The sequence below is a fragment of the Phoca vitulina genome, unplaced genomic scaffold, assembly GCF_004348235.1.
Source record: "Phoca vitulina isolate PV1807 unplaced genomic scaffold, GSC_HSeal_1.0 scaffold39, whole genome shotgun sequence".
Classification (NCBI taxonomy): domain Eukaryota; kingdom Metazoa; phylum Chordata; class Mammalia; order Carnivora; family Phocidae; genus Phoca; species Phoca vitulina.
This window is the reverse complement of record NW_022589742.1, coordinates 10,102,930-10,122,708: the sequence shown is the minus strand read 5'-3', so window position 1 is coordinate 10,122,708 and position 19,779 is coordinate 10,102,930. Positions and strand designations below refer to the sequence as shown.

Below are 19,779 nucleotides of genomic sequence, written 5' to 3'. Positions count from 1 at the left end.
CTCATCCAAAGGGTGCAGCAGCATCCGAGAGCCCAGTTATGACTAGAAATTTCTTCTAGAATTTTCTGCAAAGCAGGCTGTTCCTGCTCTTTGGGGGTGGGAAGCACAGCAGGGAGTGAGGGGACAGAATCCTGCATCCAGAACACAACTCTGGAGTTTTTATCCTTAGATCCAGAAAAAGAGGAATCACTTACCCATTCTCCCTCATATACTAAGCTGCTGACTGCCTCGAGGATGAACTTTTCTCCCTTGGCCTCTTTCCAGGCTTGGCCCGACAGGTAGAGAGAACACTGATGAACATTTACCCTGTCATGCATGGAACAGATTGCCTTACATAATTTTCTCATCTAATTCTCAGGACAACCCTATGAAGAAGGAACTATTGTTATCTCTGCTTTATAGACAAGGCAACTACGGCACAAAAAGGTTAAATAATTCACCTAAGATCCCACAGCAAGTAGAATAGTCTGGAATGTCTGCTACAAAATTCTGGCTATTTCCACCACCCTAATCTCTCAGAAAGATTGTTACACCCAAAGACTCTTCCCTAGTCAGGTTAATGGCATTATTATTTTCAAGTAATTGTTTTAAACGATTGTGTTCTATGTTTTTGAAAAATGTTAGCAACAAAGAGGGCATATGGGCAGCAAATGAACACAGACAAAGATGTTCACCATCATTAACCATTAGGGGAATACAAATCAAAATTATAATGAGGTAATATTATAGACCTTTCAGAATGGCTAAGATAAATAATACAGATGATACCAAGTGCTAGTGAGGATAAGGAGCAACTGGAACTCCCAGTCAGAACTATCTTTGGTGATAGAAGGCAGAATAGTGGTTCTCTTTGTGAGAAGTAGAGGTGACTGGAAGACAAGAGGGAGGTTTCAGCGGTACTGTAAATGTCTACATCTGGCTGATGATTACAATGGGTATGTTTACTTTATGAAAATTCATTAAGCTTATGATTTGTGCATTTTTCTGTTTATAAAGGTTTACTTCAATAAAAGTGTATTAAAAATAAATTCTTATAAAAGTAAAATATGTTCATTGTAAAAAGTAATGCAAAAGGTACAGAGGGTATAGAGCAAAGAGTAAAAGTTGCTTCCCCACCTCCCAGTTCTACTTCCCAGTGGTAATCAAAGTTACCTGCGTTTCTTGTCCATCCAAGCATATAGATAAATATAGCTCTATTCTTCTTACACAAATGGGGAGTGGAGGCAGAGTGCCCACGAGTCAAAAACAAAGAGTGAGCATTTGCCAACAAAATTCACTTTTGGGGCTCTGGGATGGAGGTAGGCAACTGGTAGGAACAGAAATTGAGGAATCTGGTCACCCTAGCAAAACTAATACCTAAAACCAGGCCAATATTCCAAACACAGAATGTTGGGATTTGTCGGTGGAGTGCTAAAAGCCAGGATTCAAAGTTATGACAAGTATCTCTTCTTCTGAGGAGCCTTCCCTGATGTTCTTTCTATCCCAGCCACCTGTTGGGTAGGTACTCCTCCTTAATGTTCCCACAGCAGTCTGTGTTCATCTCTACTGTGGTACTTCTCACATTGTTTTATGTTTGACTGCTCCTTGTATTGGTTGGCGGCTCTGAACTGGGAGCTCCTGGCAAGGTAGAGACTATTGTTTTTATCTTTGTATCCCCAGCATCCAGCTCAGCACCTGGCCCACAGTAGGCACTCAGTGAATGTTGATTTGAGCAAATGAACAGATTGAAAGAAATGTCTCCTGTAACTGCTTCTTACCAAGCTAGCCAAAAAGGGCAGCATCGTGGATGGAGGCACCAGAGAGCACATCATCTCGGGCTTTTTGCTGCGGTTCTACATGGAGAATCCCACATGGGGCAACAAAAATTCTCAAGGCCAGATAGGACTTCGCGTTGGAAGCTTTAAAATGCAATATCTGGCTTTGAAGAGGATGTATAACACAAGTAATTTACTATGCATTGATAATGGAAACTTTCATTTTCTGTTGACTAATAGAAAATAAACAATAAATTTTAAATTCTCTTCCTTTGAGTGTGATGTGTTTAGGTTAACATGTTGATTGTTCAATGTTTTTAAAAAATGTGATTCTTTTGCCTTCCAGATCTCACAGAAATGTCTGAAAAGAAACTTTAAAAAAATGAATAAGTACAGGGTTTTTTGTTGCAGCATTGTTTATTATCTTTCTAAAAGATTTATTTATTTATTTGAGAGAGAGAAAGAGAGAGAGAGAGAGGACAAATGGGGGAGGGGCAGAGGGAGAGAATCTTCAAGCAGAGTTCCCACTGAGCTCAGAGCGGGACTGGGGGGCTCAACCTCCCGGCCCGTGAGCTCATGACCTGAGTGGAAACCAAGAGTCAGATGCTCAACCGACTGAGCCACCCAGGTGCCCCTGTTGGAGCATTGTTCAATATCGTATAACTGGAAACAACCTAAACGTTTATCAATAGGAAACTAGTTAAATACACTGTGGTATGTCATTATACAATGGAATACTATGCAGTTGTGAAAAAAAAAGAGTAAAGAAGCACCTTGCTGACACGGAATAATCTCCAAAATATATTGTTAAGTGAAAAAACAAAGACGCAGAACAGTGTATTGTATACTACTGTGTGTAAAAAGGGTGAAAGAGAATATGAACTTGCTTGAATGCACAGAAAAGCATCTCTGGAAGATATATAAGAAACCGACAAGACTGGTTGACAATGGAGGACTGGGAGAAAGAGGTGGAAGGACGAGTTCACATTGCACATTCTTTTATATCATTTACCTTTTTAACCATGTGAATGTATTATGTGACCAAAAATAAATGTAAAAAGAATGAAATCACAACCACGGGAAACAAGAAAAGGTGACATCAGTGTGAAATAAATTTCGAGTGATACCAACAAGTAAGAAAGGCAATGAATTTGGACTAGAAGCGAAATCAGAGCAGAAAAGATTGCAGTTCAGGAACTCAGAGGTAAGAGTGGGTTTTGCCAAGGAAACACCAATCTCAGAGACAATGAATGCAAAGAGCAGGGGTAGGCTGACAGGTAATCATTATGGTAATTCATTGAAGAGTTGCAGTGGAAACAGCTGGGATAGGTGGGCTCTTTTTCTCTCTCTCTCTCCCTTCCCCCATGAACCCTTTGTCAGCAGCACCATTTGGCCTTTGCCCTCAGGCTGAAGTTGCCTGAGGAGGGCTCTAGGGAGGGTGCTAAGACCTCTGCAAAAGACAGGAAAAAGAAAACAAAAGGAAAACCAGCATCAGTCAAGAGTGAAACCCTCTAAAGGGCTTCACCCCCAGAGAAAAGCCCTCCTTGCTTTATCAGTTGTGGGGGTCCCTGGCCTTCCTGCCTCTCCACCCACATAACCTAAAGGGAAGCCTGCTTGTTGACAGGCTCTACCCACTGAAACAGAACCCGCAGTCAGCCCTCCCATTCCGGAGAAGGGTTTGTGGGGGGAAACAGATCAGTGCAATTGCAGAGGAAACCCATGCTATCTACCAATAAAAACAAACATAGTTTTTCATTCATAAATATGACCAGACAACAAAGGGTCATCAGACATTTGAGGAAAACTATCAACATGAAAGAGAAGGACCAAAATAAACAAATGGAACTGACCCCAGAGGAGAGAAAGATAATTAAAGGAATAGAAGAAAACTTAAATATATTCCAATTTGTATCGCCAAAGTCTAGCCAGTGCTACTTTACCAGATTAGAAAGTTGTACAGCTCCCCTTTCGATCCCCTTAAAAGAAAATTCAGTAAATTGGCAGAGGTTTTACTAATCCCTTACAATGTGTCAGGAAGCAAGGATTCTGAGATTTTTTTTTTTATTGTCTCTTTCCTCTAGGAACTAATGGTAGGGAAATCGAACAAGTCAATTATGAGGTAATGTGGCAAATGCTAGGGGAGATGAAGCACAGAAGATGGATTAAGATGGATTAAGCCTCCCACCTTGTCTGCTGGGAGGGGATGTTTCAGAGGGGCTGTCTTCTTCATCAACCTTAATGGATAAGGGCGGAGAGAGTCAGCATGTGCACAGGGAACAGCTTGACCAAGCACAGTACATTTAGGGGACTAAGCTTAGCTTGATATGGCTGATGCTCAGGGTTGAGCAGGACCAAGTTGCGAAAGATGAAGACAGAAAGGTGGGCAGGGAACAGATCATGTTCTGTGCTAAGAATTGAGACGCTGTGCTCTAGGCTAGGGTTTCCCAGACATGTTCAGGGAAAAGAGTCCGTGCAAGGCCGTTTGTAGAACAAACAAAATGGTGATATATTTAACTCTTTCGTATGTACTGGAAATAATTTTCCTAGCAGAAACTATGACTGTGTTCTAGGTTATCAATATAAAATCACAACCACAAACATAGTCACACCAAAAACAAACTGTTGAAGTATGATCCCTTGTTTTTTGAATTTTTCCCTTGATATCTATTTGCTGCAATTCAGTCACTAGCTAGCAGAAAAGCAGTAGTAAAAAAGGGGGACAGAGATTTCAAAAAATTTTGCATAAAAAAACTGAAAAATGAAGCAATTCAATCCATCAACTTCATTCTTTCTGTGAACCAAGAGAAAGATGGTCAGTATTTGACTTTAGGCACAGGCACTTTCATGCACTCTATAGATCTACAAATTGCTTGGAAACTAAGGTTGAGAATCACTTCTGGATGCATTAAGCAGCTGACGTTTTTGAAAGGGGGCCCAACACCAGGGCCAAGGCCACTCCTTCTTGGGGGAGAGACAGGTATGGTACATCCTGCCACAAAGGACATTTGATCGAGAATCAGAAATCAGAAAATAGAGCCCAAGTTTGGAAGCTGGAAAGGTAGCCAATTGTTGTAGAGAACCAGGCAGAAGAAGGACGGAAGAAAGAGGAGGCTTCAAAGACTGAAGTGCAAGCAGGTTATTCTGGAGCTAATCCGATTTCTGCTGAACATGCCAGGGCACTCGGTCCATCTGTTTCCCCACGTCTGGTGCAGAATCTTAGGGGGTCAAGTCCGATTCGATAATATGGTCACTTATAAGACTTAGAATTAACATTCTTCTGGCAGTATGAAGGGTGGATGGGGTAGGGCAGGAAGGGAAGCAAGGAGATAAGTTCGGAGAGTACAGGTTAGTAATCTAGCAGAGAGGGGATGTAGGCCTGGACTCTGATGTTGGCACGAGAAAAGTGGTGGCGGTCAAGAAGCTTTGGGGAAGGGGCACCTGGGTGGCTCAGTCGTTCGGGTCATGATCCCAGGGCCCTGGGATTGAGCCCAGCGTCGGGCTCCCTGCTCAGCGGGAAGCCTGCTTCTCCCTCTCCTGCTCGCTCTGCTTGTGTTCCCTCTCTCTCTGTCAAATAAATAAATAAAAAATCTTAAAAAAAAAATAGAAACTTTGGGGAAGAAGAAGCCCCTGGGATTGGGGAGGAATCTGGGCCAGAGAGAGGGAGGAATCATGGACGGCTCCCAGGTCTCTGACCTGGGCAATTAGGTGGGTATGGTAGCACTGTACCCTGAGATAGGAAGAAACTTGAAGGAGAACAGGTCTGGGTTGGAAGTGGAGTTAAGCGTAGGGCATGCAAATGTGAGGTGGCTTTGGGATATCCAAGTGGACATATTCAGAGGTAGTTATAAATCTGAAGTTCAAGGTTGTAGTTATAGATTCGGGGTTTATCACAATGAAGGTGATAGTGAAAACCATGACAGTGGATGGGAATCACCCAAGGAAAACGTGTAGAATGAGGAGCGGGGAGGGGAAATGGGAGGGGAAGAGAGGAGAGGAAGATGAGGATGGGCTAATACCAAAGTTTTAAGGGGAACAAAGGAAAACGGGAATCACACAAAGAAGCTTTCTGAGAGGCAAGGGGGGAAAGCTTTCAGAAGGGTGACAACAGAATCATAGGTTAACAGACTAATAGAAAGGTCTCTAAAAAATGAACCCTAAAAAGTATTCAGCCCAAACTATTGAGCTAATAATGGTGGGAGCAGTTTCAGGGGAATGTTGGGGACGGAAGTCAGACTTCAGGAGGCTGAAGTTGAGGAAGTGGGAGGCAGGGAGATTGGACAACAACTCTTTCTTTTTTTTTTTTTTAAGATTTTTTATTTATTTATCTGAGAGAGAGAATGGGAGACAGAGAGCATGAGAGGGGGAGGATCAGAGGGAGAAGCAGACTCCCCGCTGAGCAGGCAGTCCGATGCGGGACTCGACCCCGGGACTCCAGGATCATGACCTGAGCCGAAGGCAGTCGCCCAACCAACTGAGCCACCCAGGCGCCCCGACAACAACTCTTTCTGGAAGGTGGTCGCGGGAACAAACCCTGACATTGCCTGCATCTCTGTGTGGGCCCTTCAGCGTCCTCTCCCTGTGCACTTGGCCGAGCTCATCTTGGCAGGGCCCTTGCAGTTCTGGCATTCTGTAATCCTATGAAACAGGCTTTGGGGAAGTCCTCGAGCCCATTCTGGCTCTCATGATCATTTTCCTTCAGTGGAACTCAGGTTACTTGTCTAAGAACTGAAGCCTCTGACCTGACTGATGAAAGTTTATCACGTGCATTGAAGCCACCTCCTTGGCAGATGTAGTGAAAAGCTACACAGCTCTGGGCCCAAGGACAGGATGCAGGCGCGTGGGAGGGGAAGAGAGCAGGTGGTAACAATACAGATAGAGCACTGTGTTACATTTCCTATTTGTCTCTCAAAACAATTTTATAGGAATCACCAAAGTGATCTTATCATGGTTTCTAGACCAGGTTGGGATGTGGGGTAGGGATTTCCACGGCTGCTTTTGTTTCGAAGGCAATCTGATAAGACGACACAAAAGCCATTGAGAAATGCATAATCCTACACATCTCAATGATTCAGTTCGTTGTCAAAACTTGGGGTGTTTTTGATGTTGTTATTGTTCTTTTGTTTTTTACTAGTATGTAAGGAGGTGGCAATTATTTGGAAAACTCTTTATCTTTGGCTAAACAAATCCCCTAAATTCAGGATGAGTTGTCTATTGCTTAACACGTCTCAAAGATCTTTCGTGCACATTTTTATTTGATCTTTGCAGCAGCCTATGGTGATTTGCCTGAGGTCCATAGCCATTTGTTGGTAGAACAAGAACTAGAATTCAGGTCTCTTAACTGGAGCCTGTTCTCTCTATTCCGAGCCATTACATCAGCATCAGGAATTATCTGACAGACTGGAATAGTGTAGACAAGCAATTTGGCCAAGTCAAGCGAAGATTCCGACTTTAACCTCGATCCCAGGGTTTTGGACCCATTTCCTTCAAGACCCTCCTTCTCTTGACCCTTGAGAAATTTATGTTCTTTCAATTACCTGTCCAGCTAAATGTTTTTTTTCAATAACTGTCAGCACTCCTTTTTGCTTCGTACCATGTAGACTTGAAAAGCTGCTGGGATTTCATTGGGTTTGAAGATTAAAGAAGTCTTAAGAAGCAATTAGCTGGGGGTATACCAGTCATAAAAATCAATCCAAACTTTTGTTGACATTCGTTTCTTTCCCCATATGCCAGGTTCCCGGTTTGTATTATTAAGACTGAAATTGAAATAAGTCTGTTGCTGGTGGACACATTTGTCACTTTCCTTGAAACTGGTGAACCCAGGAAACTAGCAATAGGAAAATATCGCCATTCTCTGTTAAGAAGTCTATGACATTTCAAGGCAAGAATGAATGTATGGAAGAAGAGACTTGTTTCTTCTTTACTAACAAAAGGGAAAGCCTGGAAGTGAATGATATGGGTATAATTAAAAAAAAAAAAAGCAAAACCTTTACGTAACTTTTTTTTTTGCTGGGAGAGAAGACTACGAAGCACATTTTCCAGGAAGTGTGGGCTGCAACGATTGTGTGCTCTTAACTAATCCTGAGTAAGGTGGCCACTTTGACAGTGTTCTCATGCTGCCTCTGCCACCTTCTCGGTCTGAAGATAGCATTTCAACTCTAACACAGCATGATCGAAACATATAGCCAAACCGCTCCCCGATCTGTGGCCACCGGACCACCCGTCAGTATGAAAATTTTTATGTATTTACTTACTGTTTTTCTCATCACCCAGATGATTGGGTCAGCACTCTTTGCCGTGTATCTTCACAGAAGATTGGACAAGGTAAGCTGAACCAGGAGCCCTTGTTAACTCAAGTTGGGGGTCCTCACTGATTTGCGGGTTGATTGGTTTTAGGTCTACCCAGATGATGGACAGTGGTGGGAGTTCACATAGCCAAAATGGTCTCGTGGCATAATGCTTGTCATCTAGTTAGTAAGGTCTCCTGCTCTGGTCTTGGGTCGAGAGCTCGGGCTCTGGAGTCAGACTGCCTCGGTTCCAATCTTGACTCTGCCCCCTATTAGCTCTGCGATCCTGGGCAAGTTATTTTATATTTCTGTGCCTCAGCTTCCACATCTGAGAAACGGGGAAGATAATAGTACCCACCTCGTAGATTAAATGAATTTAGCCTCATAGCAAGATTAGAGCGGAGCCCTGCGCAAAGTGAGCACTAGGTGGGCATTAGCTATAATTCTTTGCTAAAGTTTTGTTTAAGAAGTAAACTTGTTTTTCTGATGGAGACGCCTTTTTTTTTTAACTGCTAACTAGAGAAGAAGAGTATGAATTTGATCTGGAACTTCCTAGTGTTTCAGATGAGCACAGACACGGATAAGTCCGGAATTTGCAGTCTTAGAGTGAAAGCGGCATTCTCTCTATAACTCTTCAAACACTGATTGTAGTTGCAAGCTGCTCAGTTTCCCTCTGAGATGTTTTACATTCTCAAGTGGCTGGACTTACAGGAACAAAACGTAGAGTAATTTAAGAGGTAGTTTTGCATCCTTAGGACAAAATACCTGTTGGGATTTATCTTGTTTCAGTGTGTTTACCCATTTCCACTGAGGGGCATTATTGGCTGTAACTGACAGAACATCAATCATATATGAAAAGGAGAAATTTGATGAATTATCTGGCTGTTCCTATAAGTCTGGACGTGGGGATTGTGGCTGTACAACATCTGGAGACTGCATTTTCTCAGGGATGTTTGAATGCCCTCTATTGGGATCCCATCCTAGAATTAACGCCATGAAGTTTTTCATCAGGATAAGGAGGGGCAGTGATGGTTGGGGCAATTCACTGGGTTACTCTGATTTTAGTTGAGTAAAGAGCAGGGTTCTGGGTCTGGTTGTTTGTTTGTGTTTGGCCTGGACCTAAGCCTAGCCTCTACGGGGGGACGCGGCGACCACATCTACCAAAGCATTGAGGTGTGTTCTTAATGACAGTGGAAGCCACTGGCTAGGTGGATCTTGTTTTGAATTTAAAAATTTCATTTTAAAACAAGAAAATGGTCCAGACTCAGTTGATTATACAAGTGAATTCCATACATTTAATTATTCTAAGACATTGGAAAATAAAATCTCTCTCGTTAACTTTGGGAATGAAAGATGGTTTCCTTAAAAATGCAAATGTTTTCCACAAATACTAAAGTTAAAAAGAGAGAGATGTAATTAGAACTCTAGTTAATTGACACACATTGCAAATTAACTTCTTTTTATAACACACTGCAGCACCAACTAAAATGAAGTGGGCAAATGAGCTCAGTGGAAAACGATTTTAGACTCTGGGTTCACAATGACCGATCACTACAGAGCAATGACGAGTATGATCATTCTCGAATATTGCTGCTATAACACATGGGCAAAATGTACACTTTGTAATGAAATTTTATTAGAATAGCTGTGATTTCTACCTAGAGTTTCGGGTAATAGGACATTTTAATTGCTGGCTTTTGTCAATTTTTTAATGGCTGATACCAAATAATGATAATCCGGTATAATAACTTTTATTCCCCATTTATATCTGCAAAATCCTCCTCTTGTTACTGATGCCATGGAAGTGATTGCAGGGACAGACATAAGTAGCCGCCTTCTCCAGAATTATGTTTCTCATGTCCATGTTATTTCACAAATAGATAGAAGATGAAAGGAATCTTTACGAAGATTTTGTGTTCATGAAAACGTTACAGAAATGCAACAAAGGAGAGGGGTCCTTGTCCTTACTGAACTGTGAGGAAATTAAAAGCCGGTTTGAAGCCTTTCTCAAGGTAAGGAGCTCAGTTGTTGATGAAAGGGTCGTTGAAACGTTTTACTGCTTTTGCTAGGTCAGGAAATGAACGCTGACGATGTAGAAGTTCTGTAGACATAGGTACATATGTGCATACATATATACATGGGTATATGTATCCAATAAAAAAAAAAAGGAAAAATGAAACCAAAATCCCATGTGAAAGGGAAAGGGAAATTGGAAGTGTGCACATTCATAGGAATGTTCTTGAGAGGAACAAGAGAGCCTCTCTTGGGGATACTACACGCAGCTGCCCCTCTGAACATTATGAAACACACCGAGTTTGGCCCTTGGCATTTCCCTATCTTTCCATCCAAACCTTGCTGCCTTGTCACTGCGGACCCATGGTCCGGTCCCCATTTCCCAGGGGAGCGAGAATCACTGGCTGGCCACAGGGTACGGGCCTGCCCTTACTGAGGGTAGTAGGGACTTCTGAAGGCTGGGGCTCTCACACACAAATGAACGCTTCTCTCGTGACAGAATTTCAGGTGCCATGAAAGCGAGATCTTTCCCTTTTATTGTGGGGAAAGGGGGATGGACTTTCTCGGTGCCACTCAAATCAGACCCCACAGAACACCACTTGCTCATGAAGCCAGTCCACTGTAGGGCCGGCCAAGCCCTGAGGTGGACAGAGGCCCCAGCTAGGAGTCACTGCAGTCTCTGGGGCCTGGAATAGGTACTGCAAACAAGAAGTCTTAGAGTGCTTACTGAGGATGCACTTACAACATGAATTCCATCATCACGGACAAGGAGTCTAGAAGCTCTTTCTCCTGAAGCAGAACATCAGTCTTTCTGCTTGTTTCCCCTCTCAGAACACTGAGCAGAATACCCTTGGCCCTCAGCTCACTTTGGGGTCATGAATAGGAGGCGGGGTGGGGGGGGGGGTAATCTGGATAAACCAACAGCAGTTAGTTCTCGCATATAAATAATGTTATCATTTAACCTGGGAGTAAAGGGCTTAAGATCTTATTTCTGAGCTTATTCCCGTCCTCCTACGGTAAAGACGCTAACAGCCTAGTCCTGTGTCACCTACAAGAGTCAGAGTTCAGCCCAAATCTGCTGCTGGCTTTTGCATTCTTTACACTCATCTAGGTTCTAGATGAAGACTCCTCTTCATTGGCCAAGCTTGGAAATGAGTTGAGCTTCTCTGGTTGTCCGAGGATTCTGGCCAGTACTCTAGGGTATTGGGAGGTGTTGCAAATTTAAATGTGCAGAAAGTCACTTCCAGAACTACAGTTATTAATCTAAATATTTATTGGATATTTAATGTCCTTGGCCATGTGACCTCGGGCAAATGGCCTCATGTCCCCGGGCCTGTTTTCTCATCTATAAATGAGAGGGCTGAGGTTATCTGCCCTGACGTTGTGTGATTATATGATCAGTCTTGCAGCGAGAGTGCTGCTGGTTTTCCCCCTCCTCTCTCTTTCTTACTGAGAGTCTTACTGTTCAACGGCCAATTTCTAATGGCTTTATTTCAGGTCAGATACGTAAAACTTCCCAAATCAGCTACCCAGGAGAGGAGCAAGGGAAACTGGCGGGCTTGGCCTCTCTGCTTATGCTTGCACGAAAAAAGTGACAGCTCCAAATTTCCATATTCTAGAAAGGCAGACCTTCTCAGGCCTGTCAACCAGGGCTCCTGACGTAAGGCAGAGGAAGCCCCTCGCTTCTACTGCCACAGGGGCGGGATCCTAGTCAGTGCCATGTGTCACAGAGTCCTCCGGCTTCTCAGTCCTGCCCCGAAGACTGACCCTCTTTCCAATATCCATTCTCCTAAATTTCTCATTCTAAACAATATTTTGGACGACTTTTTTTTTTTTTTTAATCCAGCCGGCCACCTGCAGAGTAACCCCAAATTGGATTTTCATCTTCTCAGTGAGTGTTAGCAGGGCTTTCTTTCTGGGCTTCACGGTCTGCCTGGGCCAGGACAACCAAAGGCTTGAATGTGGGGGTTCCAAATCATAGGACTTGTAGGGGTCTTAGAAGTCACCGGATCCAATGATCAACCCAGGACTTCAGTCTTCTCCCCACAGCCCCTACCGAGTGGTCACCACGCTCTGTTGGGACAGCTCTAGTGACGAGTAACTCATTAGCTCCTGAGGCAGGTAGTACCAAGCTGTCACTTTGAGGGGAAGATGGAATTTGGGGCTTATGCTCGGGTAAGTGCAGGCAGCGTCTTGAAGAGTGTAATGTCACAGTAAAATCACGCCACCCCGCTAGACTGGTCAGTTCCAGGGTCGTCTGTCCCCCTCCCCCGGGGCCTGAGATGTCTTTGATGGGGGTCAAAGCATTTCCTTTTCAAGGTAAAGGTCAACCTGTCCATACCTGCCGCATAGACTTCCCAGTAAGAAAGAAATCACTAATCTGAGACTTTTCTGAAAGTCAACTTTGAAAAGTCCTTCAGTCGAGGTGGGGAGTGAAGGAAGGGGAGAAAAAAAGGGCTCTGGGGAGTGTGGCTGAGGGAAAGTTCACAGAAAGGCAAGGCTGGGCACATAAAAGACAAACTTTGCTGACTTCACGTTTTCATCTTGGCCAAACCCTGACACCAGTGCAACCACGTAGTCTAAAAGTATCTCAACCTCGATCATCACACTCCATTTTTGAGAAGACACTAAATACTCATTTGTTTACTGGCTGTCTCACAAACATTTTCCTGTCGCCGCACTTTCTCAGCTCAAGTGGAAACTTGAAGGCCTGTGGCCCCTGTGAGCTTTTTGAGGCGCAGGCTCCCCAGTAGGGCTCCCTGACTTTCACCCTCACATCTGGCAACCGAGCTGAGCCTACCGGGGACGCTCAACAGTCCCAACACTAATTCCTTTTGGGGAAGGAAGGAAAGGAAGGGCCCTGTAGGAAACGGAGTCCAGTAATGGGAAGGCGCTCAAGACTTTGGTTATCAGAGGGGGAAATACTACTGTGCCCCGCACTTGTATTTAGAGCCCAGAGTGACGGCGTGAGCTAAGCTGGCCTCTGAACGTGATCTCAGAGTTTCTGCTCTTGGCTCCAGCCTCAGACTCTTGGGTGACCTCGCACCAGCCTGCTAAGCCCTCGAGGCCTTGTATTCAGTCTCTTTAAAATGGCAGCCGTAGCCCTGATTCCCTTCCTGCTTGTGTTGATGGCCATGCCCGTGACCTTCCCCAGTTGCTAAGTGAAAAGAAACCACTTAAGAAGTGTTGCATTTGCCTTTGAACACCAGCATCATTGGGAGATTACCTGGGTTTCCTATATGCTGATTATTCTAAATATATACAGGCTCCACAACGCGACCAACTGCAAGAGAATCTCCTCATCCCCTCGACAGGGACAAGACAATAAAAAATGCCTGAGGGTCTCTTCGTAGTCTGAAATTTCTTCCCAAGGTCAAACGTACTATTACCTTTTCCTAAGAGATTTCAGACCAATTTTATTCTAATAGATACACGCCTTGCTTTATGTTTAATAATATTCTATATACCAGTTCCCAAGGTAGAATTATTTGTCGATACCCGTCAAAGGCAGGGAGACTGGGGTCATAGGAGGGGTCAGCGTCACAGCCTCTGGTCTGGAGAGAGCACTGCAGTGGAGATAATAGGGCCCCGATCCTGCCTCCAGGCTCACCCCTGGGCTTTCTGGGCTGTCAGCTCATCTGTCAGAGCCACGGGCTCCCAATCGCTATGATGGAATTAATGACAGGATCTAAGTCCATGTGATAATCCTCACCAGGAAGAGGCAATAGAGTCATGACAGATGCCAAATGAATGATACCTCTAAAACCCCACACCAGATTTCCTGTCAAAATGACCTTTTGCACTGATTCTTATTTTAGGAGATAATGCTAAACAAAGAAGTGAAGAAAGAAGAAAGCGTTGCGATGCAAAAAGGTAGGTTGCTATTTATCAGTTTTTGTGAATACTTAAAACCTAAAAGGAAGTTTTAGGCTGATCACACTGAACAACCCAGTTGTTAGAATTAGGGAACTCCTAGCCCTGGAAATAAAACAGGACTACAATGGCCAAATGGACACCTTCTCTAACACCTGTGATTTGGGAAGGCTTTGTATGTGCACATGTATGGGCAAGGCTGTGTTCCTTTGACGCTGACCATTCCAAGGATGAAGAAATGCCACTGTTTTCAATATCTTCATCAAAGCAACCATACAGCCTGGTGCCACCCACAGAGGATAAGATGACAAGAAAGTCATCGCTGGCATTCATCGCTCGGTGATAATAGCTTTGGGTGGGGAACCTTGGCCAGTGGAGTGTTTCCGATCGAGGAATGATTCTGTGTGACAACATTCCATCCTTTGCCCTGTTCTCCACATCAGAACACCTCCAACATCTCAGGGTTGGAAGGGATCTTGACTGGAAGGAAGGGTTCTCAAACGCAGCGTCACCCACAGAGCACGGATCTCTTTCACAACCATCTGGCCTCTGATCCAACACGCCTAGGCACCTTCTAGCTCATTCATCATCCTGGTCCAACTTTGAATGGCTCTAGTAATTATAATAAGATTACTGTACTACTCAGAGAGAAGTCTGTCCTCCTCTGGAGTTGAAATTTGTTCCTATAATCTCCACTCACTGGACCCAGTTCTGCTCTTTGGGGCCATACTAAGCAAAGTAGAATTCTTCTAGACAGCAGCTGTCCAGATGTTGAAAACAGCAATCATGGCCCCCCAGCCTTTTCTTCTCCAAGCTAAACCTCCCCACTGTCTTCTACTGTTCCTCCCATGACCCTTTCCGGGGCTTCTCCTTTCCCCGTTCCTCCTGGAATTTAGCACCCCAAACACAGTAATAATGCCTGGAGTGAGCGAGCAGCTGAGCATGGGAGAGATGGAGTGTTGGCAGGCGAGTGTCACTCACAACGTCAGTGAAAACGATGCTATGGCTTATTAATACATAAAAGAAATATATCCATACAGAGATACAGAGACTATTTTCTGAGGCAAAGAGAGTCCTCAGAGCTTGCTTTAACTGTTGCTCTGGATGCAATGGGCCATCTGATCTCCATGAAGTTTTCGTCTTCAGAATGACTGTAAGATGTGTTGAGTGGTACCATGTTGTCTGTGACTTACAGTGAAATTTGAGGAAATGGGGCACGTGGGTGTTGCAGTCTTCAGGAAAAGGATCAACAACACAACTGGTTAGCTAGGTCATGCAATTTGATTCAATATTTATAGGGCACCTACGAAGTGTCTGACAGCAGGCTCATTCTTGGAAAAAAAAAAAAACAACAAACTTCCACACAGTCTCCGCACATGGGATATCGGCACATCTAATTAAAGAACAAGGTTTTTGCATGAGGTACAATAGTTTGGCCAGCTAAGTGTGCAGACACCCCCTTGGGGCCCAGTGAGGTTCCCAATGGCCAGGAGCTGTTTCTAACAGCAAGATTCAAAATACGTTTCGCCAAGACCAGGAGTTTTAGCCTGCGTCAATCTAGGTGAAGTGGAGTCAGGTACTGAACGACCATTAGAAGAATGGGATCAATGCAAAGAGCCAATTCAGTTGTTCAGATTCTAGAAACCAGCTTTCCCCTGTGACAGGGATTTCGGACCGTTGTACTCTTCCTTTTGTGTAACCTACTTACGCCCTGTCTCTATGACATAGCTATAGGACTAGACCAGATAGTTCTGTGGGCAGTATGGTATTGCTTTGGCCTGACAGTTGGCTTTTGGTTTCATTTCAGGTGATCAGGACCCTCAAATTGCAGCCCACGTCATAAGTGAGGCCAGTACTAACACAGTGTCCGGTAAGTCCAAAGCCTCCGAGCCGGTCACCTGGGCGGGAAGGCTGGGATTCGCAAGCAGGACAGCCTAATGACCAGGCAGGCTCCTCTCTTCCTCTGGGGCCCAATTTACCAACCCACCCATACACCTCTCATATGCTCTCCTTTGTCTTCCAAGTGAGCTCAGATGCACAGATGGGACTTGAAGGGACAAAAGGAGGTGGGAAGCAATCCCGATGTTCTCATTATGTTCTTGCTCAATGGCTGATTCTAAATGATGAATTGCTGGGTAGAGGGACCATTATTCTGAGAACATAGAAGAGATGGCAGGTAGTGACCTCCTGGCTGGGAGCATCCCTCATGCTAACCCCTCTTCGCTGTGTGTAAATGGGCCTCAGGGGGTACTTCCTGCCATCTGTCAATCCCTGTATGATTAACCCCAGCCTCACGGGGGCCAACCTCAGGGAAATTAAAGGTAAAATCATTCTGCAAAGATCAATAGGTGCCAGGACGTTAGATTTTCCAATGAAGTAACAGCAGACGACATACTGTAATCTTTTCAACTCTGAATAAGTTTATTTCCATATACGTTCTGCCATCATTCTAGCTCTTAGATCTTTTTTCCCAAACCCGTACCTTGGTGCTGGAGAACGTGTCGCATCTGATAAATGGATGGAAACATGCCCGCGAGCACGAAACCCCCTCGCTAGATAAATGCAGTCTGAGGGCATCAGAGCAGTCTTGGAAAAATTTAGCACAGTGTTCCAGAAAGGAGTTCTAAACAGTGCGTGTGTGCGTGTGTGTCTGTGTGTGTGAGTGAAACACACATACAATGAGAGAGATAGACAGAGACAGAGACAAAGAGAGAGAAGAGGAGATACCACTTCATCTCTGAGGCGGCTTGGGCTTCTCAGTGGGCGTAACACATACATGGTTATCACGGATCATGATACGGAAGGAAGAGCACTGGATAGGAAGTTTTTGAACTGAGATTCTAGAACCATGACTACCACTTGCTAGGTGACCTTGGGCGAGTCCCTTTACTGCCATGTCCCGCCTCACTTACTTCACAGGGTGACCCTCAGCCTCAAATCAGCTGATGTGGAAGAAGGTCATACTGTCATGTGCTAGACAAATGTAAGGTGCCGTTACTCAGCTTCCTTTACTATAGTTTAGATGTCAGAAGAGTCGCAGAAAGCCCTTCATTAATACCAGTTATTCCTACCATATTTAATAATCCTGCCAGGTAGCCATTCTCAGAAAATACACTTATGGGAGAACATCCCAGCTGTGGTGGCTTGTCCGGGGTGGCGGTCCACATGACACTTGCACACCCGGATTGCATGACCTCAACAGAGACACCACTTAGAAGAGTAGCTTCCCGCTGGTCTTTGCCCACCGGCGCAGAAATCCTTGCCCTTGGGATAGATTTCATGGCCTCAGATTCTGCCAAAGAGTCCAAGATTGATATGGTCCCAGCATATTTCGGTCCGCCTCACAGGAGGTCCACAGGGGATCAGGTGTGAAGACAACAACATCCCTCACCACCCCCCAGTCCTAACCCCCCCACTCCTCCCTGGTCATGCTGCCACAAGCTTGACCTGCACCCCACAGCAAGGACAAAGATTAGGTAAGGACTTACAGAGATAATCCTAGTGGACTGAAAGAGAACCTGCCCTTGGCTTCTCAAATGGCCTGAAAGTGAAAACATCATAAGGAAGTGTCATTTCTGGAGTGGTCCGGAGGGCCAAGAAATGTCAGACATTTCGGGATGCCTTTCCTGTTACTAGAGGATGCATCTTAACAGCTTGAATCTCACACCCTGATAGATCGCCAAATAGGAATTTTTAAAAAGGGCTCAAGGAAGCAAATGATCGATACTTTCACTTCTCCCCAACCCCCACGCCCGGCAGTCTAGCTGGCTGTGGGAGCTGAGATTTGAAATCGGGTGCACACACTACTTTGAACCCACTCAACATCTCCACCGAGAAAATGGCACACTGTTGGTGGGTACTCAGGTTTAGCCACAAGAACACAGGTACTTTCAAGTTGGTGGCGCCCACTACAATGGAAGATCAAAACACACAGTGAAATGACAGGTTCATTTTCATACTTCCTTGCCTAATTTTAGTCCTTGCTGTGGGAGGCAGGTCGGGTTTGCGACAGCATGCGCAGGTAGGAAGAAATGGGGTCTTTCTTTTTGTCAGCTGAGGCTGAGCTACATAGACTGGCAAGTCTTTGACTTTGTAAGATCCAAGGAAGGCGAGATAGCAGTGTTCGTATCAGCAAGGATTTTGTCCGAATGTCTTATAAGTGTGCATAGTTTATTTAGGCCATGGAATTTTGAAATCACTCACACTTGAAGTTCAAGGGCAAATTGGCTCTAGACGCTCTAAAGGAAGAAGGAAACTCACTGTGCCCGGTTGCTGTATTTAATCTTCAAAACAAGTCTCTGAGAGACTCTGTAATACTAGCCCCGTGTCACAGATGAGAAACTAAAAGCTCAGGGCGATTGAGGGTCTTGGCGCGAGCTTGACTAAAGTCTGGATTGGAACCCAGCTCCATCCGACTGTGAAGCCCCTGCCGATCGGTCAGCCCCCAGCTATCACGTGTATATGAAGCTGGTATCGAACCTTAGACTCTCTGTTCTGGAGGAATGGGAGCCATGCATGCCTCACCTCACCACGAACTCCCCCTCTCCGTTACAGTTCTCCAGTGGGCCCCGAAAGGATACTACACCATAAGCAGCAACCTGGTAACCCTCGAAAATGGGAAAGAGCTGGCCGTGAAAAGACAAGGACTCTATTACATCTATGCCCAAGTCACCTTCTGTTCCAATCGGGAAACTTCGAGTCAAGCTCCGTTTATAGCTAGCCTCTGCCTGAATTCCCCGAGCGGATCCAAGAGAGTCTTACTCAGGGCTGCAAACACCCGCAGCTCCTCCAAACCTTGCGGGCAACAATCCATCCACTTGGGAGGAGTATTTGAATTGCATCCAGGTGCTTCGGTGTTCGTCAACGTGACTGATCCAAGCCAAGTGAGCCACGGGACGGGCTTCACGTCTTTCGGCTTACTCAAACTCTGAACAGTGGCCCCTCGCAGGCTGCGGCTGAGCTCATGCTGGTGGTCTTCGTAATACAGCAAAGCAGTTAAGACCACCCCCTGTTGAACTGCCTATTTATAACCCTAGGATCCTCCTCGTGGAGAACTATTTATTGTACACCCCCAGGCATGTAGGGCTGCGGGCATCCAGAGAGTCCCATGAAAAGACGAGACCATTATGCGCAGATGGAATTGTGAGTAAACGGCAGATCATTAGTCAAGTTTCATTTCGTTTCTTTGCATGCAGTGTCTTTCCGTGGATAATGTATTTGATTTCCCAGCGAAGACGCCGAAGGGCGACGGGGAGCCTCAGCCCTGGGTCCCCGCAGCCCTGATGGAGGGGGCAGGCTCTAGAAAGTCTGATGCAGCGGAGAACTGAAAAACCCTGACCCCACCAGCCACCCTGACTCTCATCCTCTCCCTCCCCCCCCCCCCCGCCCCCCAGACACACACAGTCAGGCTGTTGCTAATCGGTTATCTTATTTCAACCCTGTCGCGTCTCCGGCACTGTAGGCGGGAGGGGAGAGCAGAGGCGGAAGCTCTGAGGCTGCCCACTCCTCCTCCCGAAATGACTGTATTTAAAGGAAATCTCTCGTATCTACCTGCAGTCTCCCTTGTTTCCAGAGTGAACTTGTGATGATCTTGTTATTTATTTTTTGAATAATAAAGTGCCCTTAATGTTATTGTTGTCATCTAGCACCTACAGCCCTCGGCCAGGTTGGGGGGGGAAGGGTGGAGGAGGGATTGTTCGGAAGGGTTCTTCCCAACCTTGGTGATGGGTTCATAAACTTGGTTCTCAAGCTTCTGGCACCACTAAAGATCTTGGCGACCGCACCCTGCCTGGCAGTCTCCGATAGGCTTTGATGGATTGACGTGAAGCTCGTTCGGTGAAAAGCAATCTGGGTCT

The 19,779-nt window shown here is 45.2% G+C and overlaps 1 protein-coding gene across 1 annotated transcript; it reads left to right on the top strand.

Moving 5' to 3' along the window:
• Nucleotides 1-7,834: 7,834 nt before the first annotated feature.
• On the top strand, nucleotides 7,835-18,856 carry CD40LG (CD40 ligand). The gene is made up of 5 exons (XM_032428388.1): nucleotides 7,835-8,075; nucleotides 9,919-10,050; nucleotides 13,870-13,924; nucleotides 15,732-15,794; nucleotides 18,479-18,856. The coding sequence occupies exons 1-5, from the start codon at nucleotides 7,920-7,922 to the stop codon at nucleotides 18,853-18,855; spliced, it is 783 nt and encodes a 260-aa protein (XP_032284279.1). The 5' UTR covers nucleotides 7,835-7,919; the 3' UTR covers nucleotide 18,856.
• The last annotated feature ends 923 nt before the right edge of the window (nucleotides 18,857-19,779 follow it).

Excerpts from the sequence above, each read along its gene's own strand:
- CD40LG (XM_032428388.1), top strand. The coding sequence starts at position 7,920 with ATGATCGAAACATATAGCCAAACCGCTCCCCGATCTGTGGCCACCGGA. Across the intron at positions 8,076-9,918 it reads TTCACAGAAGATTGGACAAG|ATAGAAGATGAAAGGAATCT; the intron begins GTAAGCTGAACC and ends TTTCACAAATAG. Across the intron at positions 10,051-13,869 it reads GGTTTGAAGCCTTTCTCAAG|GAGATAATGCTAAACAAAGA; the intron begins GTAAGGAGCTCA and ends TTCTTATTTTAG.